Raw genomic sequence first — 24356 nt, 5'->3', positions numbered from 1 at the left:
TCACATGACTATTATTAGCATGACTTAGCCCATGTCCTCAGGAACAAAAGTAACTACTCACAAAGCATATTCATATTCATGACCAGAGAGGTAATGAGTAGCATCAAGGATCTGAACATAAACTGTTCCACCAAGTAATCCAACTAGCATCAACTACGAAGAGTAATCAACACTACTAGCAACCTTACAAGTACCAATCGGAGTCGCGAGACGGAGATTGGTTACAAGAGATGAAATAGGGTTTGGAGATGAGATGGTGCTGATGAAATAGGATGCATCAACTACTAACATCCGATGAGAGGAGTGTTGGTGATGACGATGGCGACGATTTCCCCCTCCAGGAGGGAAGTTTCCCTGGCAGGATCGTCCTGCCGGAGCTCTAGCTTGGTTCTGCTCAAGTTCCGCCTCGTGGCGGCGGTGAATCCACGAAAAAGCTCCTCCCTGATTTTTTTTCCAGACGAAACCCTTCATATAGCAGAAGAGGGGGGCAAGTGGGCCAACAGGCTGCCCACAAGCCCTCACGCCGTGGCCAGGGGGTGGCCGCACCGTGCAGGCTTGTGGCTTCGGCCCAGTATATTTTATAAATCCGGAAAAAAATCCTCGTTGACTTTTACGGCGTTTGGAGTTGCGCAGAATAGGTATCTCAACTTTGCTCCTCTTTCAGGCCAGAAGTCCAGCTGCCAGCATTCTCCCTCTTCATGTAAACCTTGCAAAATAAGAGAGAAAAGGCATAAGAATTGTACCGTGAAGTGAAATAACAGCCCAAGAAGCGATAAATATCAACATGAAAACATGATGCAAAATGGACGTATCAACTACCGACTACAAATAGAGAACAAATCACATGCTCACGCAAAGAAGTAAACAACATTAGCAAAAAAAGCAGCCGCTACGGGAATCATACCAAGGGCTCGGGAAACGGACCACAACCAAGGGGATGAACGACAGGCATGGAGGGTGGCGACTAGAGGAGAGGTGCAAGGGGAAGGGAGCGGAGGGGGAAAGGGTTGGGGAGCGGAGGGGGCGTAGAATGCAGGAATCTAGGCCTGTGAAGGACGACGGTGCCGCGGGGGACGGTGGTTCCTGCGGGCGACGGCGATTTCAACGAAGGGGAGATGTTGCGGGAAGTTGTGCAAGATAGGGCACATGTTTTTCTTTGCTCTATCCGTATAGACGGGGAAATAGGTGTGCACCTGCGAGGCCCACGTGTGTCGACCTCATGCCTGTGAAGGATTGCATAAACGGGCCTATGCAAAACAGCCTGACTAAAAAGGACAATAAAGTTCGAACCACATGCAGTTGGCTGTTAGGGAAAATGAAGTTAGGACGATCAAACAAAGAAATACATGTAGTTCGTATAAAACAGTTAAACCCGAAAAAAAAGTCCACCTTCAAATAAATGTCACAAAACAATCGACAAAATGAATATAGGCCCCCCCAACACCCCCTAAAACTGACCCCTTGCCACGACATGTATCAACTGCACGCAAAAGGTGCAATCAACTTCTATCCATAATGAAGTGCATCTGTACAGACGAAGAAATACATTACAGTAAGCAATGCAGTTCGATCACCATGTCTACACACATAACGAGACAACATTCGTCCGGATAAAACATTGCGGTTAACAAAAAACTGATGAAAATAAAGTAAAACCCACGGTAAAGGAACCACGTTCAAAAACAACCGCCCGATCCCAAGTGTTTCCATTTTCCATGAACCCACGATCAAATACGCAAAAGAACCCACAATCTACACAACCGCAAGATCGTGCAGATCATCCCTTGCGGCAAAAACTCCCCCTTAAATTCAAACCCGACGCAAGGCTTTCTCATCGACAACATCACAAGTCGTCATTGCACTACCACCAAATCCCTTCCTCTCTTCGAACTCCAAGCGGTAGACATTTGCCGACGATGGGATTCGTCAACGAGTACAAGGACGTGCGGGCCTATGGCAACACCAAGTTGAGCGTGATTCAGAGGAACGACAAGAAGCAGATGGCGACCTTCCTCAAGCAGTACGAGCGCCACCTCAGACTCCAGCACCAAAAGATCGTCGAAATCGATCTGGAGTACACCAATGAGCCTAAAGAGATGCATAAACCCGCCCTCTTCCAACTCTGTGTCGGCAAGACTCAGTCGGTGCTACTCTTCAAATTGAGTATCGTTGAAAGGTGCACCGTCTTCGACAACTTCCTCGCCAACCCCAGGTACACATTTGTTGGCTTCTCCATCGGCGGCGACAAAACCAGGCTCGAGCACGTCAACTTGGAGGTGACCAACTTCATCGACATCCAGAAGGAATGGAGGGTGTCGGAGGCCACTAAGGAGTTGGACTGCCTTGCGGAGATCGCTGGCTTGCTCGTCAACGACTACTACAATGACATGAAGAAGAAGATCACCAACGAGGAGCACAAGCGTTGGGGCTCCCTGCCCCTATCCAAGAGGCATATCAAGTACGTGGCAAAGGACACATACACAGCATACGAGATATGGTACCGCGTCACCATCACCAGGACAAGCTTCGTTGCGCAAAGCTGAACAAGGAGGAGCCACCCATGAAGCGCGCCAGGAGCTGGGGAGACTACACGTGGTGAAGAAGTGCGCCAAGAGCAGGGGAGACTGCACGTGCCGTCAAAAAAAGTATCTACAACATTGCGCGCGTCGTTTTAGATTTATCATCAAATTTGCTTTCTGTTTTTTGCTTATGTAATGTTAGTTTGCTTATGATCGCTTTCTTTTGCTAAACTTTGTTTCCTTGTCATACAAAATAGCTTGTAATGATGAACTTTGCTTATGTTATGACTAAGTTTATTTTAGTTACAAACTAGAGTTCAATATTAGAACATACTGCAGTGCACGCAAATACTAGAATTCAATATTAGAACATACTTCAATGCACGCAAAAAGTATGTGATTCGAGGAGTGCACATATGGAAGAAGATGCAGTACACAAAATAGGATGCATGCAGTTCAAAACTATGGACACGTGCACTATAATATTAGGATTAATGCAGTACACAATGATATAACAAAAAACAGTGCACACCCCTATATTAAAAAATACAAAAAAAGAAAAACACGAGAAAATTGGACGAAGATGGAGTGCACAAACATGATGCACGGAATACAAAAATTCTCCTCCATTTGTAGTGCATACTGAAGGCACTGTAGTATATTATATTTGATGAATGCAGTGCACAACGATGTGGCAAAGAACACCAAATATTATTAGGAGTAAAAATATGAAAACAAATTGACCGCCCAGGTGCAACCATGCCCAAGCCTATCAACACAGGCGACTACGAGCAACGATGTGTGGAGCCGCGCACACAAGGGCCCACCGGTCAGATATGATAGTGCTTACAGCGTCGTGTATAAGCGCCCAATAGGTATACGGAGGAGTTCGGAATGATTGCCTCACCAGGTCTTATAAACTGGTAGCGGTGTTTCCCGGGGGGCGAGGTGGGACTAAACATGAGCACATACACACAACGCACTCGGAAGCAAAAACTTATTTGGGCCAAATAACTTTTTGCTCCAAAACAGGCCCAACACGCGAGAGAAACCACTAGGATAAAAACATTCCAACATACCACCGAAAATCATGGACCAAAAATAAAATAAAATGTCTAGAAAAATAAAACAATCCACGTAATATGCAGTTCGTCCACATAGGTACTTGCGGTTTGCTCGAACGAATCAAGCAGTTCTCTTATACACAGAATGCATTTTAAGAAAAAAATAGAAATCACATAAGCTCTCAACCCAATTGTAAAATAGTTATAGTGCACAAACCTACAGAACAAAGACAAGGACGAATGAAGTGCATAATGGCCCTCAAGCCATGCAGTGCTATTATTCTTGTACAGGAAGATCCGAGCATCAACAAAATGAAGTGCACCGTATACACACAAAATAAGTCTATTTTCTATATTAGAAATAAAACTTCAAACAAAAAGAAAATCAGTTTGCACATTTACCCATGAAGTTGGTGTCTTCATGAAAGTGTGTTTTTTGGTTTGATATTTGTTTCCATTGTGCTGCCTGCCACCTAAAACAACATTTAATACTCTAAAACTGCCTCCAAAAAGCCCATCCACTCATACTCCACACCTACACGGCAAACCCCTCATCTTCTTATCTCCAAAAATCAGATCTAGGGTTCCACTAACTCACCCTCCTGATTCATGTCGTTCACCTGAGCTAACCATGGAAGACTGTTAATGCGGATACCTGGCTCGGATGGTGTCGATAGCAGAGGCATGCGTGTACTCTCATGGTCTAGAGCTCATTCAATCTGAGCGACGTAGCCTGCTCTCGTGCCTACTCACCGAGAATTGTGGGTTCCGGGCCCATTTCTCTATCATCTCACAGCTGCAGCCGTGCAGGATTCATGGGTATGTCTTTCAACAATTTCTTCGTCGCCATTTTAGGTTGCTAATGAACAAATACATCAATAATTCTGTCACCTTAAATAGTCTGACAAATAAAGTCTAGATCTATCTTTTTACAAGGTCTTCAATAATTAACAATGTGTGGTTCCATCTATTTTTCTTTCACTCCAACCCCGCGTGATGTACATACTAATTAGATCTGAAACTATGAAGATGGAACACAACAACATATCAAATTAGTTACATTGAGCATTATTGCAGTTCCCTTTGAGATAAATTGTAGTACGTATTAACCGATATAGCGGTGCGGTACTCATAAAAGATAACCATGTATTTTACAAGAGTTAGAGTCCAACTCAGTTCACATTTTGATTCAAACATTGCACAGGTTTCTATTAGTAGTATCTATATTTCCAAACAAAATTAACTTTATGCATATAAAAATTGTATGAAGATCTAGCAAACTATGTGGTACTATCTCATACAGATTCTTTTTTTGTCCATGCACAACTACAGAAACTACCATCCACAATAAGGTTTACCGCTCCAAGATCAGGGAGGCTTAACTTGGAGACAGTGCACAAGAATGGCTATCAACAAATGCAAGTCGACTACCACATTGACTATGACGGCTTCTTCAACATAGCTGCTGGCTAGAAGGAGTTGGTCTCCCTTAATGGATTTGAGGCGGGAGAAACGGTGATAGTGATGTTCTACACAGAAGAACAAACTAGGGGCAAGGAGTTTGACCCACTGAAATTTATGATTTTTACATTGAATAATCTGTAAGTTAAAGAAAGCCCCTTGTGGCACATCTGTAATGCTTGCTTATGATGCATGCTTTTAAAATTATGTTTATCGGACAATGCAAATCTATGTTCTTGAGTGAGTTAGAATGGTCCCTTTATCAATGAATGCGAACTGATCTGCACCAATTTACTACTATTTTCACAAGCTTCTTCTCAAATTAGAGTTCAAATTACTACAGTACGGCAAAGCAACATGTGGCATGTACTAATACTTTGCTTGTATTGTATGCTTTTAAAATTTTATCCATCAAACGTTTTCAACGATACCTTTTCAAAAATATGCCAAATAGTTGAAATTGTGCACTTAATGTATCATGTTCAAAAAGAAGTGTAAATAGTACACGATTCATAAGAATTGTAATAATAGCATTAATACCACAAAAATTGTAATACTAATGTAGTACAAAAGTGCAAAATATGCAGTTCTCTTAAACACAAAATGCATTTTAAGAAAATAGAAAATTATATAAGCTCTCAAGCCCACTCCAATACAGTTACAATGAAGTCCATACTAGCAAAAATTCAGTACACTACAATGTATGGCAGAACTGCAAGCTTAAAATAAAAAGTTGTACAAATCTAAATATGTGGGAGAGTAACAGAAGTGACAATTCCACCCGTAGTTCTATAACTCGACTAAAACTTGCACACTTACACAATTCTGAAGAATACCCGGATACCCCGTAAACAACTAAATAGAAAATCACGACCACTCGGATGAACAACATGTGATATTCTTTCAAAAGCAAACCAGAAAATTCGAATATTACAGGGGCAACACAATGAATTCAAACAACACAATGTATTCAGACAATATTGAAAAAGGATCGACAACGAAATGCAAAAAAAAATCAACAAAGAACAGATGAGCGGACGGAGCTCATACACCCGCACAATCGATTTCGCTAAAATTGAAACATAATTCCTAAAGATTACAAAGATTGTAGGGTAAAGGGAGCGATTAAACGAACGCAATCAAGGAATTCCTACTAAAAACAACATAGGAGCACGAGAAAACAGCATCGTACACGAACTCGAACGAACAGAACGAATCTCACCCGCCAAATCGCTCGATTTGCATAGATTTTAGTGCTTTCCCCGGTAAATTCCAGATAATAAAGATCAACTCGCATCTATAAATAAAATAAATCATCCCGCAAAGCCCCATTGCGCACAGAACTCGCGGGTGGACAAAAAAACTCTCCTGCAGTTCTCTCGTAACGTATTGAAGTGTACACAGTACCAGGGATGGAGTGCACATACGTTGGGCATTCAGTGAGGAAGTGTGTGTAGAATAGCTATTCTGCTAATATTAGCAGAATAGACGTGTTGTATATGTGTATCTATATATATATATGTATATATACATATATATATACATATACATATATATATGTAATATAGGGTGGGTCTATTCTATAACACACCTTGAGACCTTATTCCAATATCACCCCAACTAACCAACTCATGAAACCACCCTGACGTGCATGTGTAAAAAAACCCACCCCACGGGCCCACATCTCCCATTCCTCTCTACGAGCCATTTCTTTTGAGCAGATTCTATAGAATCTCAGTCCCGAAAATCCCGAGCCAAAAGAACTCGAATGAACTACCAAAATCTGAATCAGATTCTGTAGAATCTCAGTGCAATTCAAAATCTGAGAAAAACCTGGTTTCTCCCACAATCTCAAGATTCTACCAAGTCCCACAAAAGAAAACCTTTCGGATTAATACCATACCCCTATTGTACCACGTAATTACAGGCAAAATGCCACCGAGCAGTCAACCAAAACGCCCCGCATCTGCACACCTCGCCTCTGCACCGAGCAGTCCTCAGGCCGCATCTGCGCGCGCTCCTCAGGCCGCCCCCGCCCCGCCGCCGGCAGGCCCCGCCGCCCGCAGGCCCCGTCGCCCCACCGCCCGGAGGCCCCGTCGCCCCGCTCGTCAGGCCGGCCCCGCCCCGCCCAGCCGCCGACCGGCCCCGCCCCGCCCCGCCACCGGCAGGCCCCGTCGCCCCGCTCCTCAGGCCGGCGTCCGCCCCGCTCCTCAGGCCGGCCCCGCCCCGCCCAGCCGCCGGCCGGCCCCGCCCCGCCCCGCCTCGCCCAGCCGCCGGCCGGCCCCGCCCCGCCGCCGGCCGCCCTGCCCCGCCGCCGGCAGGCCCCGTCGCCCCGCTCCTCAGGCCGGCGTCCGCCCCGCTCCTCAGGCCGGCCCCGCCCCGCCCCGCCGCCGGCCGGCCCCGCCCCACCGCCGTACGGCCCCGCCCCGCCGCCGGCCAGCCCCACCCCGCCCCGCCCCGCCTCCGGCCGGCCAGGCCCCGCCCCGCCCACGCTGCAGTCTGCCCCACCCCGCTGTGAGCTTCGTTCTTCTTCCCTGTAAATAAACAGACATATATTGCTGCTTATTTGTTAGATGGATGGATGGATTTGCTGCTTATTTGTTAGATGGATGGATGGATGGATTTGCTGCTTATTTGTTAGATGGATGGATGAGTTTGCTGCTTATTTGTTAGATGGATGGATGAATTTGCTGCTTATACAATTTGGGATAGTGCTGTCAATGTTGTCAATGTTTTCTGCTGTCAATGTATTGCTAGATAGTGCTAGATAGTGCTGTCAATGTTTCCTGTTGTCAATGCTAATGTGGTAATGTTGAATAATAATGGTAGATGGAGAAAGTTAAAGAGCCCAAAGAAAATTGGGATAGTGCTGCTCATACAATTTATATGACTGCTTGCGTAGAGGAGGTTCGAGGAAATAATCGCAGCGGCAGCTTTTTGTCGGACATAGGACAAGCTAATTTGCATAAAAAGTTCAATGAACGCTCCGGAAGAAACTATTCAACCCGGCAAATCAAAAATAGGTGGAGTGTGTGTAGGAGCGACTACAATACATGGAAGACATTGATCCAGCAAGCATCTGGCCTAGGAAGAGATGAGCATACGAAGACTATTGCTGCTACAAATGAGTGGTGGGCATTGGAGATAAAGGTATTGTTTTTGTCATGTCATTTTTAAATAATGAGTCATGTTGCTTCACTTTGATATTAACATGTGGTGGCTTATGATTACAGGCACATCCAGAAGCTGCCAAGTTCCGGTATGCTCCACTAGCGGAGGAGGAAAAAATGTCAGAGGTTTTCGATAATTGTTGTGTCACAAATGAGCATGCGAGGGTGCCAACTCCCTCTTATCAAGGTGATCCCTCCCGAATTATTTTGGAGGATGACTCAGGGAGTGAAAGTCAGGATTGCCAAGTTACCCCTATTCAAAATCGAGGAAAGAGTGGGAAGAAGAGGGCGTCTCCTTACTCGCCAAGTCCAAAGATGAATGATAAGTGGGCAGGTGAGAATGCTAAAAATGAGGCTTTTGTACGCATGGTGGATCTCTTTAGTGCAAGAGACAAGAGGGATGCAGAGGAGAGTGCAAGGGATAAGAGGGAGGCAGAGGAGAGGGCAAGGGAGAAGAAGGAGCCGGAGGAGAGTGTGGATCAAACAAGACAAGAGATTCAACACATGATGGCCATGGTGGAAGCGGATGGTGCAAAACCAGGAAGTGATGAGCATTTCTATGCTACCTTTCTTTTCATGGAAAAGAAATATCGCGATGTTTTCTCCTCTTTCACGGCTCATGAACCTATTGCGAGGCTTGGATGGATAAACAGGATGTGGCAGCTTAACAACAAGTAGAACATGTTTGAATTGTATTTACCGTTATTTCCTTTCACGACTCATGAAGCAGACTATTTGCTTGTAATGCTATTTGCTTTCAACATGTACTATTGTGATTTAAGCTATTTATTGGCACTGTTGTGAACCTGATATGAATTGTGTTGTATCTAATATTATATTTTGTGCATGTTGTTCTGGCAGATGGATATTTCCAAAAAGATTGCCAAAAAGAAACAAGATGATAAAGAATTTGAGGCGGCAATGGTTGCATTTGCTATGGATGTAGCGTCGTCAAGTATGACACTACCGTATGCACCAAGAAAGTTACATCTTTTTACAGGCCTCCAATGGGTAGAAGAGAAGGAGAAAGATGCAAAAACTTTCTATGCGATGTTTAGAATGAGGAGGTCAGTGTTTCGCACATTGCATGATCTGCTAGTTCAGAGCTATGGGCTTGAGCCAACTTCCAACATATCATCAAAAGAGGCATTGGCACAATTTTTATGGACTGTCGGTACATGTCCAACCACTGATAATGTCGCGGATCGGTTTGCACATAGTCGTTCAGTCATTAACAAAAAATTTCACGAGGTTTTGGAGTGTGTAGACCGCATGGCTGGCGATTACATTAGACCAATTGATTCAACTTTCTCTGAACCGCACCCAGTACTTAAAAAAACAAAGTTTTGGCCTCATTTTCAACATGCTATTGGAGCCATTGATGGAACACATATCAAGGTAATTGTGCCCAAAGAGTTGGAGCCCCAACACAGGAATAGAAAAGGTTACAAAAGTGAAAATGTTATGGCAGTGTGTGATTTTGATATGAGGTTCACGTTTGTTGTTCCCAGATGGCCCGGATCTGTTCATGACACACGTGTATGGAGCGATGCCATAGTTCGTTATGATCACTTTCCACAACCCCCCACAGGTAATCTCTCTCATGTGCCCATATAGTAATATACATGGTATGCTATAAATTTATAATGTCTTATGTTGATGTCCTACTGTAGATAAATATTATCTTGTCGACTCCGGATATCCAAACAAGGTTGGTTATCTAGCACCATACAAAGGGCAACGATACCATGTACCAGATTTCCAACAACACCAACCAGTTGGGAGATATGAGACATTCAACCATCGACATTCTTCTTTGCGAAATGTCATCGAAAGAACATTTGGTGTTCTGAAGATGAAATGGCGAATTCTCGAAGGCATACCTCGGTACAAACCGGAGACCCAAAAAATGATTGTCACTGCATGCATGTGTCTCCACAATTGGATCCGTGATAGCAAGTTACGTGATGAGCATTTCGACAAGTTTGACAATGATGCATACGTGCAACCTGTATTGCCGTTTACAGGTGCCAACGCTCTACCACCAGAAGATGATGGTACCATGAACGCAACACGTGAGGCGATTGCTGCTAGTCTTGTACCTTGAGAGTATTGTCTTTTTTTAGTTTATGCACTTGCCGTCATGAACAAAACTTTACACCCATTGTAATATTTAGCAATTTTTATGCCATTCGTAAAATACACTTTCGTCACTGTTAGAAACAACAGAGTGTTAACAATTCAGCAAACAACTTCTATCTAAGGGCAGTACAGACATTTCAACAGACAACACTTTCCAGAATCTCAAACTACAATCTCTGAAAAGAACTCGACCACAGATTCTGGGAGAAGCAGATTCTGGGAGAATTTTCCATAATCCTGATTCTCTAGAATCCAGGGTGAAAAGAAGTGGGCCTACATCCCCTCCCATCTACCTTCTTCCTCCCACGCCCAACCCCCAATCCACAAACCCGTCGCCGCGTGCATCGTGTCGCCCTTCCTCCCACCGGCCACTGTGGGAGAGCCCCCTCGCCTCCTCACACTGCCTCACCTCCTTCCACCGTATCGTCACTAGCCCCGTGGACTCCTCCCCTATGGCGGATTCCCCTTGCTGGTCCCACGATCTCCTTCATGGCGGCGCCTTCCTCTTCCCGGCCACGCGACGTACTGCCTGAGGCGCGTCCGTCCCCCACCTCCCAGCGTGCCGGTTGTCGATTTGCCTCGCCGCTCCAAAAGCTTGTCTTTAGTTGTCACTCTAGATCCGATCGCCGTCATGTCTCTCGCGTCAGGTCCAGCTATCGCCAGCGAGATCCATCGGCTAGCACGTTACGGGGACGATGATTGGAGGCGCCTTTGTCATCCCATCTTCCTCCCCTCCATGCTCCTCCACCACTTGCCCCAAACCCTCCGCCGCCACAGCCTATTGGGATCTGGCCGGCGAACCATGGGGAGGACCCCCACCAATCTAGGTGATGCGGTTGGAGAAATCCCTGGATGTGGCATTGAAGTGCATTTGGATTATTTGAGCAGTGCATTGGGCTCCCTCTTGCGGTTCATATCCAAGGGCACCACAAACCCCCTCCGACAGAGTGCGCCATGGCAGTGCGATTTTGCAGTGTGGGGGCATCGAGTTCGCATGCCGTTGCCTCCCTCTACGCCCATCATGTGCGCCATCGCAGTGCACATGCTCATAATGTGCACTGCAAGGGCCAAGGTGGTGCTCCTCCTTTCTTTCAATTGCCAATATACAGCCATGACTAATGAGGCAGGAGGGTTATTCTCACTGAGCCCCTACTTGGGACTGGGGAGGAAGAGTGTTGCCGGAGCATAAGACACCAAGAAACACACACGCCCCACAGATTGCATGCAGTGCTCCATTTCTCTCCATGTGCGGGTGCAACTCAAAACCGCATGCATCCCGCTCGCTCGCGTTTTGCATGCAGTACACCTCTGTGTGAGCAAAAAATTGAAGGGGCTTGGTGCGGCTTTGTGTGAATCTGTCCAGGAGAAAACTTTAGTTGAGTTACATTTCAAAAAGCGTGTTGTTTCAATGATAGAAATTGGGTCCTCGTTTTCAAATTGTTGAGAGAATCGCGTAGTTTCGGAAAAAATATGAGAAAAGTGTACTACTCTCATTGAGTGGACTCGTCCCATTCATGTGGTTTACTTTTCGTTGTGTCGGGGTTCACTTTCAGTAGTGTTGTGATACGTCTCCAACGTATCTACAATTTTTTACTGTTCCATGCTATTATATTATCAATTTGGGATGTCTTATATGCATTTATATGCCCTTTTATATCATTTCTGGGACTAACCTATTAACTCATTGCCTAGGGCCAGTTTCTGTTTTTTCCATGTTTTTGACATTTTTCTGAAAATAATATTTAACGGAGTCCAAACGGAAGAAAACCTGCGGGATGATTTTTTCCATAACAGAAGATACCCAGAAGACTTGAGAACCAAGGCACGAGGTCTCGTGGGAGGTCACAAGCCCCCTAGGCGTGCCCTAAGGGGGGCGCGCCTAGCAGGCTCGTGGGCCCCCCTTGCCTCCTTTGACCTGGCTCTTTCGCCTATAAATTCCTAAAAATCCTGAAACCTGCAAAGAGAGCCACGAAAATACTTTTCCGCCGCCGCAAGCTTCTGTCTCCGCAAGATCCCATCTAGGGACCGTTCTGGTGCCCTGCCGGAGGGGGATTCAGACGCGGAGGGCTTCTTCATCAACACCATAGCCTCTCCGATGATGCGTGTGTAGTTCACCATAAACCTTCGGGTCCATAGCTAGTAGCTAGATGGCTTTTTCTCTCTCTTGGATCTTCAATACGAAGTTCTCCATGATCTTCATGGAGATGTATCCGATGTAACTTTATTTTGCGTAGGGTTTGTCGAGATCCGATGAATTGTGGATTTATGATCAGATTATCTATGAATATTATTTGAGTCTCCTCTGATATCTTATATGCTTGATTTCGTATCCTTGTAATTCTCTTCGAGTTATGGGTTTTGTTTGGCCAACTTGATCTATAGTTCTTGCAATGGGAGAAGTGCTTGGTTTTGGGTTCATACCGTGCGGTGCCCTCACCTTGTGACAGAAGGGGTAGCGAGGCACGCGTCGTGTTGTTTCCATCAAGGGTAAAAAGATGGGGTTTATATCATATTGCATGAATTTATCCCTCTACATCATGTCATCTTGCTTAAGGCGTTACTCCATTTGTTATGAACTTAATACACTAGATGCATGCTGGATAGCGGTCGATGTGTGGAGTAATAGTAGTAGATGCAGACAATATCGGTCTACTTGTCTCGGACGTGATGCCTATATGTATGATCATTGCCTTAGATATCGTCATGACTTTGCGCGATTTTATCAATTGCTCGACAGTAATTCGTTCACCCACCGCAATACTTGCTATCATGAGAGAAGCCTCTAGTGAACACTATGGCCCCCGGGTCTATTTTACACATCATATTTTCAGATGTACATACAAAAATACCAAAAATACCTTGCTGCACTTTTAGTTCTATTTACCTTTCATCTCTGTCAGATCTCACCTTGCAAGTAATTGTGAAGGGATTGACAACCCCTTTATCGCGTTGGGTGCAAGTTTGTTTGTTTTTGCGTAGGTTCATTGGTGCTTCATCTTGATACTCCTACTGGATTGATACCTTGGTTATCAAACTGAGGGAAATACTTATCTCTACTTTCCTGCATCACCCTTTCCTCTTCAAGGGAAAAAACCAACGCAAGCTCAAGAAGTAGCATGTTGCGGTTCACTTATGCCTAGACATGAAGCGCAGTCCATTTCCTCGTCTTGGAAAAAATTTACGGCCGATAAAATCCAAGTCGCTTTCACGTCCAATAAATTGAGGTTTTCAGTATGAAGCAATGCGGTTTTATATTTGATGCAGTTCACTCGTCGACTTTGGTGTTGCAAAAATAGAGTGTCGGGCAGTTTTTTCTGACATGAAGTTCGCTTGTCTCTGTATTGCACTACCTTTGCTATAGAAAGTGGAGTGCCCTCACGTTTAGCGTGTAGTTCACTAGTGTTAGCAGAATAACTATTTTTGCTAATATTAGTAGAATAGACGACTGTATATATATATATATATATATATATATATATATATATATATATAAAGAAGTTTATAGAGTAAAGGTTTACACAGGCTTTGGTATAGCTCGCTTGATGTTCTTTAGAACGCCCTGCTACACGTCTGCGCCTTCGCTCTTCGGAAGATATTCCTTGAAAAAGGGGAACGTTGGTGAACGGTCCTTAGACAAAGGTGGTCTTAAGAAGTCTTTGATGTAGGGGTTGCTTGACAAAAGATCAGTCCTTTACGGTACATGTATGTGTCCGAGGACAATCTTGACCATAGGCTGGTTTAGCTGAACACTAGGTCTTATATTGTGAATCCCCACAACTGCCCATGGTATCTTAAGCACAAAATTGTGCCTTCAAGGCACATATTTTAATGGAGGCGAGCTCCTGCTATGGGGAGTGTATCCTTATTCGGTTTGAGTATGGGGGGTGATAGGGAACTGTGGCGGGGCGCGAGCTTGTTTGTGCTCCTTGACGGTTAGCTATGACTTTAGAGCCGTGTCTCTAGCCTTTACTTCGACTGCCAAAGTCGTAGTGTGTTCCTCAGTTCGAAGGGGTCTCTCGGTGTTACCATTGACGGTAATGACACCCTTAGGTCATGGCATCTTCAACTTGAGATATGCATAGTGGGGAACGGTAATAAAGCAGGCGAACGTTGTACACGCGAGGTGTGCATGATACCCGTTGCGAATGGGAACAATCTTGAAGATAAAGTCTTCGTTGCGCAAGTTGTGGGGTGAACTAAACACTACTTCTAGAGTTCTTGTGCCCGAACAGGGAGCCTTGATGCCAGGAATTACTCCTTTGAATGTGGTTTTGCTACGTTTGATTCTTGATGGATCAATGCCCATTTTTCTCACCTTGTCTTCATAAATTAGATTGAGGCTTCTACCTCCATCCATGAGGACTCACGTGAGGTGATACCCATCAACGATGGGGTCGAGTACCAAGGCCGCTGAACCCCCATGCCGAATACTAGTTGGGTGGTACGTGCGGTCATAAGTGATCGGATATGCCGACCATGTGTTTCACTTCGGGGCTACTCGCTCTATAGCATACACATCCCGAAGTGCCCACTTCCTCGCCCTTTTTGGTAAGTGAGTGACATAGACCATGTTCACGGTCTTTACTGCAGGGGGAAACTACTTTTGGCCCCTGTTGCTTAGGTGACGTGGTTCCTCGTCATCTTTGTTGTGGGGGCTCTTGGCATGGTCCTCTACTATGCCCTTGCTTGCAGCCTTGATCACCCAACAGTTACGGTTGGTGTGAGTAGCGGGTTTATTGTGGGTGTCGTGTATCTGACAAGGCCGCTCAAGTATTTCTTTTTCCAGCATGGCCGGGCTGTACCGATTTCCTTTAGAAGGCTTCTTCCTATGTCCAGGCCCGGAGTTACCAAATCCGGTATTAATTGGCATGCCATCGGCTTCACCGCTGCTTTATCGACGCTTGTTCTTGTTGCTCGTGACTTTCCATTTCCATCTTGGACTGCGGAAGTGCTACCTCTTGAGCTTGCGTTGGTTTTTCCCTTGAAGAGGAAAGGGTGATGCAGCATAGTAGCGATAAGTATTTCCCTCAGTTTGAGAACCAAGGTATCAATCCAGTAGGAGTATCAAGATGAGGCACCAATGTACCTGAGCAAAAACAAATAAACTTGCACCCAACGCTATAAAGGGGTTGTCAATCCCTTCACGATTCTTTGCAAGGTGAAATCTGAAGGTGAAAAGTGCAACAAAGTAAAAGTGTAGATGTGAACTTATGATGTGAAGTAGACCCCGGGGGCCATAGTGTTCACTAGAGGCTTCTCTCATGATAGCAACTATGACGGTGGGTGAACGAATTACTGTCGAGCAATTGATAGAATCATGCAGAGTCATGATGATATCTAAGGCAATGATCATACATATAGGCATCATGTCCGAGACAAGTAGACCGATACTTTCTGCATCTACTACTATTACTCCACACATCGACCGCTATCCAGCATCCATCTAGTGTATTGAGTTCATAACAAACATAGTAACGCCTTAAGCAAGATGACATGATGTAGAGGGATTAAATTCATGCAATATGGTATAAACCCCATCTTTTTACCCTTGATGGAAACAACATGATGTGTGCCTCGCCACCCCTTCTGTCACTAGGTGAGGACACCGCACGGTATGAACCCAAAACCAAGCACTTCTCCCATAGTAAGAATTATACATCAAGTTGGCCAAACGAAACCCACAACTCGAAGAGAATTACAAGGATACGAAATCATGCATATAAGAGATCACACATGACTCAAATAATATTCATAGATAATCTGATCATAAATCCACAATTCATGGGATCTCGACAAACACACCGCAAAAGAAAGTTACATCAGATAGATCTCCATGAAGATCATGGAGAACTTTGTATTGAAGATCCAAGAGAGAGAAGAAGCCATCTAGCTACTAGCTATGGACCCGAAGGTCTGTGGTGAACTACTCAGGCATCATCGGAGAGGCAATGGTGTTGATCGAGAAGCCCTCCGTGTCTGAATCCCCCTCCGGCAGGGCACCAGAACGGTCCCCCGATGGGATCTTGCGGAGAGAGAAGCTTGCGGTGGTGGAAAAGTATTTTCGTGGCTCTCTCTGGTGGTTTTCGATTTTTATAGAATTTATAGGCGAAAGAGGTAGGGCAAAGGACCCACGGGGGGCCCACAAGCCTGCTAGGCGCCCCTAGGTCGCGGCTAGGGGGCTTGTGACCTCCCCCGAGGTCCTTCGCCTTGGTTCTCAAGTCCCCTGCGTATCTTCTGTTATGGAAAAAATCATTCCGCGGGTTTTATTCCGTTTGGACTCCGTTTAATATTCTTCACTCAAAAAGGTCAAAAACACGGAAAAAACAGGAACTGACACTTGGCACTGAGTTAATAGGTTAGTCCCGAAAAAGATATAAAATGGCATATTCATGCATAGAAAACATCCAAAGTTGACATGATAATAGCGTGGAACCATCAAAAATTATAGATACATTGCAGACGTACCAAGCATCCCCAAGCTTAGCTCCTGCTCGTCCTTGAGTAGGGAAGTGATAAAGACTGAATTTTTGATGTGGAATGCTACCTATCATATTTATCCTTTGTAACTTCTTTCTTGTGGCATGAATGTTCAGATCCGTAAGATTCAAAACAATAGTTTACTATTGACATGAAAACAATAATACTTCAAGCAAACTAGCAAAGTAATCATGAACTTTTGAAGTAACAAGGCCAAAGGAAGTTATCCCTACAAAATCATATAGTCTGGCTATGCTCCATCATCCCCACACAACGAATTTAAATCATGCACAACCCCGGTATTGTCCAAGTAATTGTTTTCGCACTCTTACTTTCTCAAAAAAATTCAACTCTCATGCAATACATGAGCGTGAGCCGTGGATATAGCACTATAGGTGGAATAGAGTGTGGTGGAGGTTGTGAGGCAAAAAGGAGGAGAAGGTCACATCGACTCGGCGTATCAACGGGCTATGGAGATGCCCATCAATAGATATCAATGTGAATGAGTAAGGATTACCATGCAATGGATGCACGATAGCTATAAGTGTGTGAAAGCTCAAAAGGAAAACTAGTGGGTGTGCACCCAACTTGCTTGCTCACAAAGACCTAGGGCAATTTTGAGGAAGCCCGTCATTGGAATATACAAGCCAAGTTATATAATGAAAATCCCCACTAGTATATGGAAGTGTCAGAACAAGAGACTCTCTATCATGAAGAACATGGTGCTATTTTGAAGCACAAGTGTGGAAAAAGATAGTAGCATTGTCCCTTCTCTCTTTTTCTCTCATTTTTTTTGTTTGGGCTCTTTGGCCTCTTTTCATTTTTTTTTGTGGGCATCTTTGGCCTCTTTTTTTTAATTCCTCACATGGGACAATGCTCTAATAATGATGATCATCACACTTTTTATTTACTCACAACTCAATAATTAGAACAATGATGACTCCATAGGATATGCCTCCGGTAGTGTACCGGGATGTGCAACGATCTAGCTTAGCGTATGACGTTGAAACATCTCGCTAGCTATCTTATGATCATGCAATGGCAATATTAAGGTGACGTCAAAAGTCATGACACAGAACGGTGGGAGTTGCATGGCAATATATCTCGGAATGGCTATGAAAATGCCATAATAGGTAGGTATGGTGGCTATATTGAGGAAGGTATATGGTGTGTTTGTGCACCGGCGAAAGTTGCGCGGCACTAGAGAGGCTATCAATGGTGGAAGGTGAAAGTGGATCTGTACCATGGACTCACATTAGTCATGAAGAACTCATATACTTATTGCGGAAATTTTATTAGTAATCGAAACAAAGTGCTAAACGCATACTCCTAGGGGAAGGGTTGGCAGGTGTTAACCATCGCACGATCCCGACCGCCACATAAAGGATGACAATCAATAAATCAATTATGTTCCGACTTCCTAACATAGCGGTTCACCATACGTGCATGCTACGGGAAGCACTAACTTCAACACAAGTATTTCTAGATTCACAACACCCTACTAACATAACTCTAATATTACCAAATCCATATCTCAAAACTTAATTGTTAGGAATCAAACTTGTCTTACTAATCAATGCACTTGAATATGGAAGTTTTTATTATATCCTCTTTATTGCCTATCATCTTTAGGACTACTTTCATAGCACACGCCAATTACCAAGTTACTTAGAGAGAGCACTCTCAAAAAGATATAAGTGAAGATCGAGAGTTTTCATTTCTTCAAAATATGACACCGTCGTGCTCAAAAAAGATCTAAGTGAAGCACTAGAGCAAAGTTATCTCGCTAAAAAGATATAAGTGAAGCTCAATGAGCTAAATTGCCTAACTCAAAAGATATAAGTGAAGCTCCATGAGTATTCTAGCAAATTCACGATGAGTGCATGTCCCTCTCAAAAAGGTGTGCAGAAAGGATGATTGTGACAAAACAAAAAGAAAATACTCCTATAATACACGACGCTCCAAGCAAAACACATATCATGTGGTGAATAAAAATATAGCTCCAAGTAACGTTACCAATGGATTGAAGACGAAAGAGGGGATGCCTTCCCGGGGCATCCCCAAGCTTAGGCTTTTTAATGTCCTTGAATTTGGCTTGGGATGCCTTGGGCATCCCCAAGCTTAAGCTCTTTCCACTCTTTATCCCATTCTCCATGAGAAAATCACCCAAAACTTGAAAACTCCACAACACAAAACTTAAACAGAAACTCGTGATATCATTAGCATAAGCAAACAAACTACCAACTCTTTAGGTACTATAGTAAACTTGTTTTCTATTTATATTTATGTTAGATTACTGTATTCTCACTTTTACATGGCTAGTACCCCCCCCCCCGATACTAACCATAGTTTCATCAAAATAAGCAATCAACACAACAAAAACAGAATCTGTCAAAAACAGACCAGTCTGTAGCAATCTGTATACTTCGTATACCTCTCGTATCCCACAAATTCTGAAAAATTAGGAAAATTAGGAAATTTTGCATATCAATCAACAGCAGAAAGAATCAACTCAAAAGCTCTTTCTAGATAAAAAAATAATAATTTTGTGAGCACAAAGTTTCTGTCTTTCTCAGCATGATCAAACAACTAACACCAAAACTAATCATAAAGGTTCTACTTGGCACAAACACAAAAAGAAACACAAAAAAACAATCATAACAGAATTATGATGGTGTGAACAAAACCAAACAAAAAGCAAAAAGCAAATATAAACTCATTGGGTTGCCTCCCAACAAGCGCTATTGTTTAACGCCCTTAGCTAGGCATAAGGCGATAGAATCAAGTATCGTCGTCTTTGGTGCTCAAACATAAGTAGCTCTCATCATGGATTCATAAGGCAATATTATTTTATTTCTAGGAAAGTGTTCCATGCCCTTCTTTAATGGAAATTGAAATCTAATATTCCCTTCCTGACAGCACCAATAGTCCTAAGGAAAGATCTACCAAGAATTATGGGACATGTCGGATTGCAATAAATATCAAGCACAATGAAATCTACGGGTACATAGTTCCTGTTTACAATAATAAGAACATCATTGATCCTTCACATAGGTTTCTTAAGAGTAGAATCCGCAAGATGCAAATTAAGAGAGCACTCATCAATCTCATTGAAGCCTAGAACATCACATAAAGACTTTGGAATAGCGGAAACACTAGCAACCAAATCACACAAAGCATTGCATTCATAGTTTTTAATCTTGATTTTGATAGTAGGTTCCCACTCATCATGAAGTTTTCTAGGAATATATATCTCCAACTCAAGTTTCTCTTCAAGAGATTTCATCATAGCATCAACGATATGATCGGTAAAGGCCTTATTTTGGCTATAAGCATGTGGAGAGTTTAGCATGGATTGCATCAAGGAAATATATTCAATCAAAGAGCAACTATCATAATTGAATTCCTTGAAATCCAAAGTAGTAATTTCATTACTACTCAAAGTTTTGATATCATCTACTCCACTTTTAGTGCTTTTAGCATCAAGATAAATAGACTCCGAATCATTGGGGCGTTTCTCAACCAAAGTGGATTCGTATCCAACCCCATCATCATTAGGATTCACATTAGAAAATGCTACCTCTTGAGCTTGCGTTGGTTTTTCCCTTGAAGAGGAAAGGGTGATGCAACACAGTAGCATTAAGTATTTCCCTCGGTTTGAGAATCAAGCCAAGTGTCTAGAGTACCTGCGCAAATACAAACAAGCTTGCACCCAATGCTATAAAGGGGTTGTCAATCCCTTCAAGATTGATTGCAAAGTGAGATGTAAAGGCGGAAAGTGCAACGAAGTAAAAGTGTAAGGCTACAAATATGATGTGAAGTAGACCCACGGGCCATAGTGTTCACTAGAGGCTTCTCTCAAAATAGCGAATATTACGTTGGGTGAACAAATTACTATCGAGCAATTGATAGAACCGCACAAAGTCATGACGATATCTAAGGCAATGATCATACATATATGCATCACGTCCGAGACAAGTAGACCGATACTTTCTGCATCTACTACTATTACTCCACACACCGACCGCTATCCAACATGCATCTAATATATTGAGTTCATGACGAACAGAGTAACGCCTTAAGCAAGATGACATGATGTAGAGGGATAAACTCAAACCAATGATGTAAACCCCATCTTTTTATCCTTTATAACAACAATGCGATGCATGCCTCGCTACCCCTTTTGTGAGTGGGTGAGGTCACCGCACGGTCTGAACCCAAAACCAAGCACTTCTCCCATTGCAAGAATCATAGATCAAGTTGGCCGAACAAAACCCACAACTCGAAGAGAATTACAAGGATATGAAATCATGCATATAAGATATCATAAGAAACTCAAATAAGATTCATATATAATCTGATCATAAATCCACAATTCATCGGATCTCGACAAACACACCGCAAAAGAAGATTACATCGGATAGATCTCCATGAAGATCATGGAGAACTTTGTATTGAAGATCCAAGAGAGAGAAGAAGCCATCTAGCTACTAGCTATGGACCGAAAGGTCTATGGTGAACTACTCACGCATCATCGGAGAGGCCATGGTGTTGATGAAGAAGCCCTCCGTATCCGAATCCCCCCTCCGGCAGGGCACCAGAACATGCCCCAGATGGGATTTTGCGGAGACAGAAGCTTGCAGCGACGAAAAAGTATTTTCGTGGATCTCTCGCGCAGTTTTTGATTTTTCGGGAATTTATAGGCGGAAGAGGTAGGGCAGACGAGCCACAGGGGGGCCCACAAGCCTGCTATGTGCGGGCCCCCCTGGCCATGCCTAGGGGGCTTGTGGCCTCCCCTGGTGCCCTCTGCCTTGGTTCTCACGGCCCCTGCGTATCTTCTGTTCTGGAAAAAATCTTTTCGGAAGTTTTATTCTATTTGGACACCGTTTAAAATTCTCTTGTGAAAAGGGTCAAAAACACGGAAAAAACAGGAACTAGCACTTGGCACTGGGTTAATAAGTTAGTGCCAAAAAGATATAAAAGGCATACAAAACAACCAAAGTTTGACAAGATAATAGCATGAAACCATCAAAAATTATAGATACATTGGAGACGTATCAAGCATCCCCAAGCATAACTCCTGCTCATGTGCAATGCTACCTAGCATAGTTGTCCTTTGTAACTTATTTCATGTGACATGAATGTTTAGATCCGTAAGATTCAAAACAATAGTTTGCTATTGACATGAAAACAATAATACTTCAAGCAAACTAGCAAGGTAATCATGAACTTTCGAAATAACAAGGCCAAAGAAAGTCATCCCTACAAAATCATATAATGTCGCTATCTTCCATCATCCCCACACAACTAATTTAAATCATGCACAACCCCGGTATTGGCCAAGTAATTGTTTTCGCACTCTTACTTTCTCAAACCTTTTTCAACTCTCACGCAATACATGAGCGTGAGCCATGGATATAGCACTATGGTGGAATAGAGTGTGGTGGAGGTTGTGAGACAAAAAGGAGGAGATGGTCACATTGACTCGGGGTATCAAAGGACTATGGAGATGCCCATTAATAGATATCAATGTGAATGAGTAGGGATTGCCATACAAAGGATGCACTAGAGCTATAAGTATGTGAAAGCTCAAAAGCAGAACTAGTGGGTGTGCATCCAACTTGTTTGCTCACGAAGACCTAGGGCAATTTTGAGGAAGCCCATCATTGGAATATACAAGCCAAGTTATATAATAAAGATTCCCACTAGTATATGGTGGTGAAAAAACGAGAGGCTCTCAATCATGAAGAACATGGTGCTATTATGAAGCACAAGTGTGGAAAGAGATAGTAGCATTGTCCCTTCTCTCTTTCTCTCTCTTTTGGGCTCTTTGGCCTCTTTCCATATCTCTTTCTTTTGTGGGCAACTTTGGACTCTTTTTTTATTTCCTCACATAGGACAATGCTCTAATAATGATGATCATCACACTTTTATTTACTCACAGCTCAAAGCTTAGAACGATGATGACTCTATAAGAAATGCCTCCGGCAGTGTACCGGGATGTGCAACGATCTAGCTTGGCGTATGCCGTTGAAACATCTCGCTAGCTATCTTACGATCATGCAATGGCAATATGAGAGTGACGGCACAAGTCATGAGACGGAACGGTGGGAGTTGCATGGCAATATATCTCGGAATGGCTATGAAAATGCCATAGTAGGTAGGTATGGTGGCTATTTTGAGGAAGGCATATGGTGGGTTTGTGCACCGGCGAAAATTGTGCGGTACTAGAGAGGCTAGCAATGGTGGAAGGTGAAAGTGCATACATACCATGGAAGATGGAATCAAACTAATTGAGAGGAATCAAACTTCTCTTTCTACTCAATGCACATGAAGATGGAAGTTTTATTGTATCCTCTTTGGGTACCTATCACCTTTGGGACTACTTTCATAGCACAAGCCAACTACCAAGTTACACACCTCCGTGCTCTAAAAGATCTAAGTGAAGCACATAGAGCAAAATTGTCTAGCTCAAAAGATATAAGTGAAGCACAATGAGTATTCTAGCAAATTCACGATGAGTGCATGTCTCTCTCAAAAGGTGTGCAGCAAGGATGATTGTGAAACAACAAAAAGAAAAGACTCCTACGATACAAGACGCTCCAAGAAAACCACATATCATGTGGTGAATAAAAATATAGCTCCAAGTAATGTTACCGATGGATTGAAGACGAAAGAGGGGATGCCTTCCCGGGGCATCCCCAAGCTTAGGCTTTTGGTGTCCTTGAATTTGGCTTTGGATGCCTTGGGCATCCCCAAGCTTCAGATCTTTACACTCTTTATCCCTTTGTCCATGAGAACATCACCCAAAACTTGAAAACTTCACAACACAAAACTTAAACAGAAACTCGTGATATCAATAGCACAAGAAAACAAACTACCACCTCTTTAGGTATTGTACCAATCTTGATTTCTATTTATATTGGTGTTAGATTACTGTATTCTCACTTTTCCATGGCTAGTAACCCCCGATACTATCCATAGTTTCATCAAAACAAGCAACCAACACAAGAAAAACAGATTCTGTCAAAAACAGACTAGTCTGTAGCAATCTGTATACTTCGTATACTTCTGCTATCTCAACAATTCTGAAAAATTACGACAGCGTGGGCAAAAGGCATATCAACCAGAAGCAAAAAGAATCAACTCAAAATCTTATTCTGGATAAAAATAAAAATAATTTCATGAGCGAAAAGTTTCTGTCTTTTTCAAGCAGGATCAAACGACCAACACCAAACTAATCATAAAGGTTTTACTTGGCTCAAACACAAAAAGAAACACAAAAAACACAATCATAACAGAATTATGATGGTGTGGACGCAACAAAACAGAAATAAAAAGATAAATTCATTGGGTTGCCTCCCGACAAGCGCTATTGTTTAACGCCCTTAGCTAGACATAAGGCGATAGAATCACGTATCGTCGTCTTTGGTGCTCAAACCATAAGTAGCCCTCATCATGGATTCATAAGGCAATCTTATTTTCTTTCTCGGAAAATGCTCCATGCCCTTCTTTAAAGGAAA

At 43.3% G+C, this 24356-nt stretch overlaps 2 protein-coding genes across 2 annotated transcripts; both read left to right on the top strand.

Moving 5' to 3' along the window:
• The first annotated feature begins 1916 nt into the window (after positions 1 to 1916).
• LOC123422301 lies at positions 1917 to 2543 on the top strand. Its single transcript, XM_045107677.1, has one exon. It carries the CDS (start codon positions 1917 to 1919, stop codon positions 2541 to 2543), a length of 627 nt encoding a protein of 208 aa, XP_044963612.1.
• Positions 2544 to 6456: 3913 nt separating this feature from the next.
• LOC123397711 lies at positions 6457 to 8892 on the top strand. The gene is made up of 7 exons (XM_045092249.1): positions 6457 to 6483; positions 6972 to 7258; positions 7388 to 7558; positions 7718 to 7775; positions 7874 to 8194; positions 8278 to 8616; positions 8677 to 8892. The coding sequence occupies exons 1-7, from the start codon at positions 6457 to 6459 to the stop codon at positions 8890 to 8892; spliced, it is 1419 nt and encodes a 472-aa protein (XP_044948184.1).
• The last annotated feature ends 15464 nt before the right edge of the window (positions 8893 to 24356 follow it).

Source organism: Hordeum vulgare, chromosome 1H (assembly GCF_904849725.1).
Source record: "Hordeum vulgare subsp. vulgare chromosome 1H, MorexV3_pseudomolecules_assembly, whole genome shotgun sequence".
Taxonomy (NCBI): Eukaryota; Viridiplantae; Streptophyta; class Magnoliopsida; order Poales; family Poaceae; genus Hordeum; species Hordeum vulgare.
The sequence above is the reverse complement of the archived record's forward strand: the minus strand, read 5'-3'. Positions and strand labels throughout refer to the sequence as shown.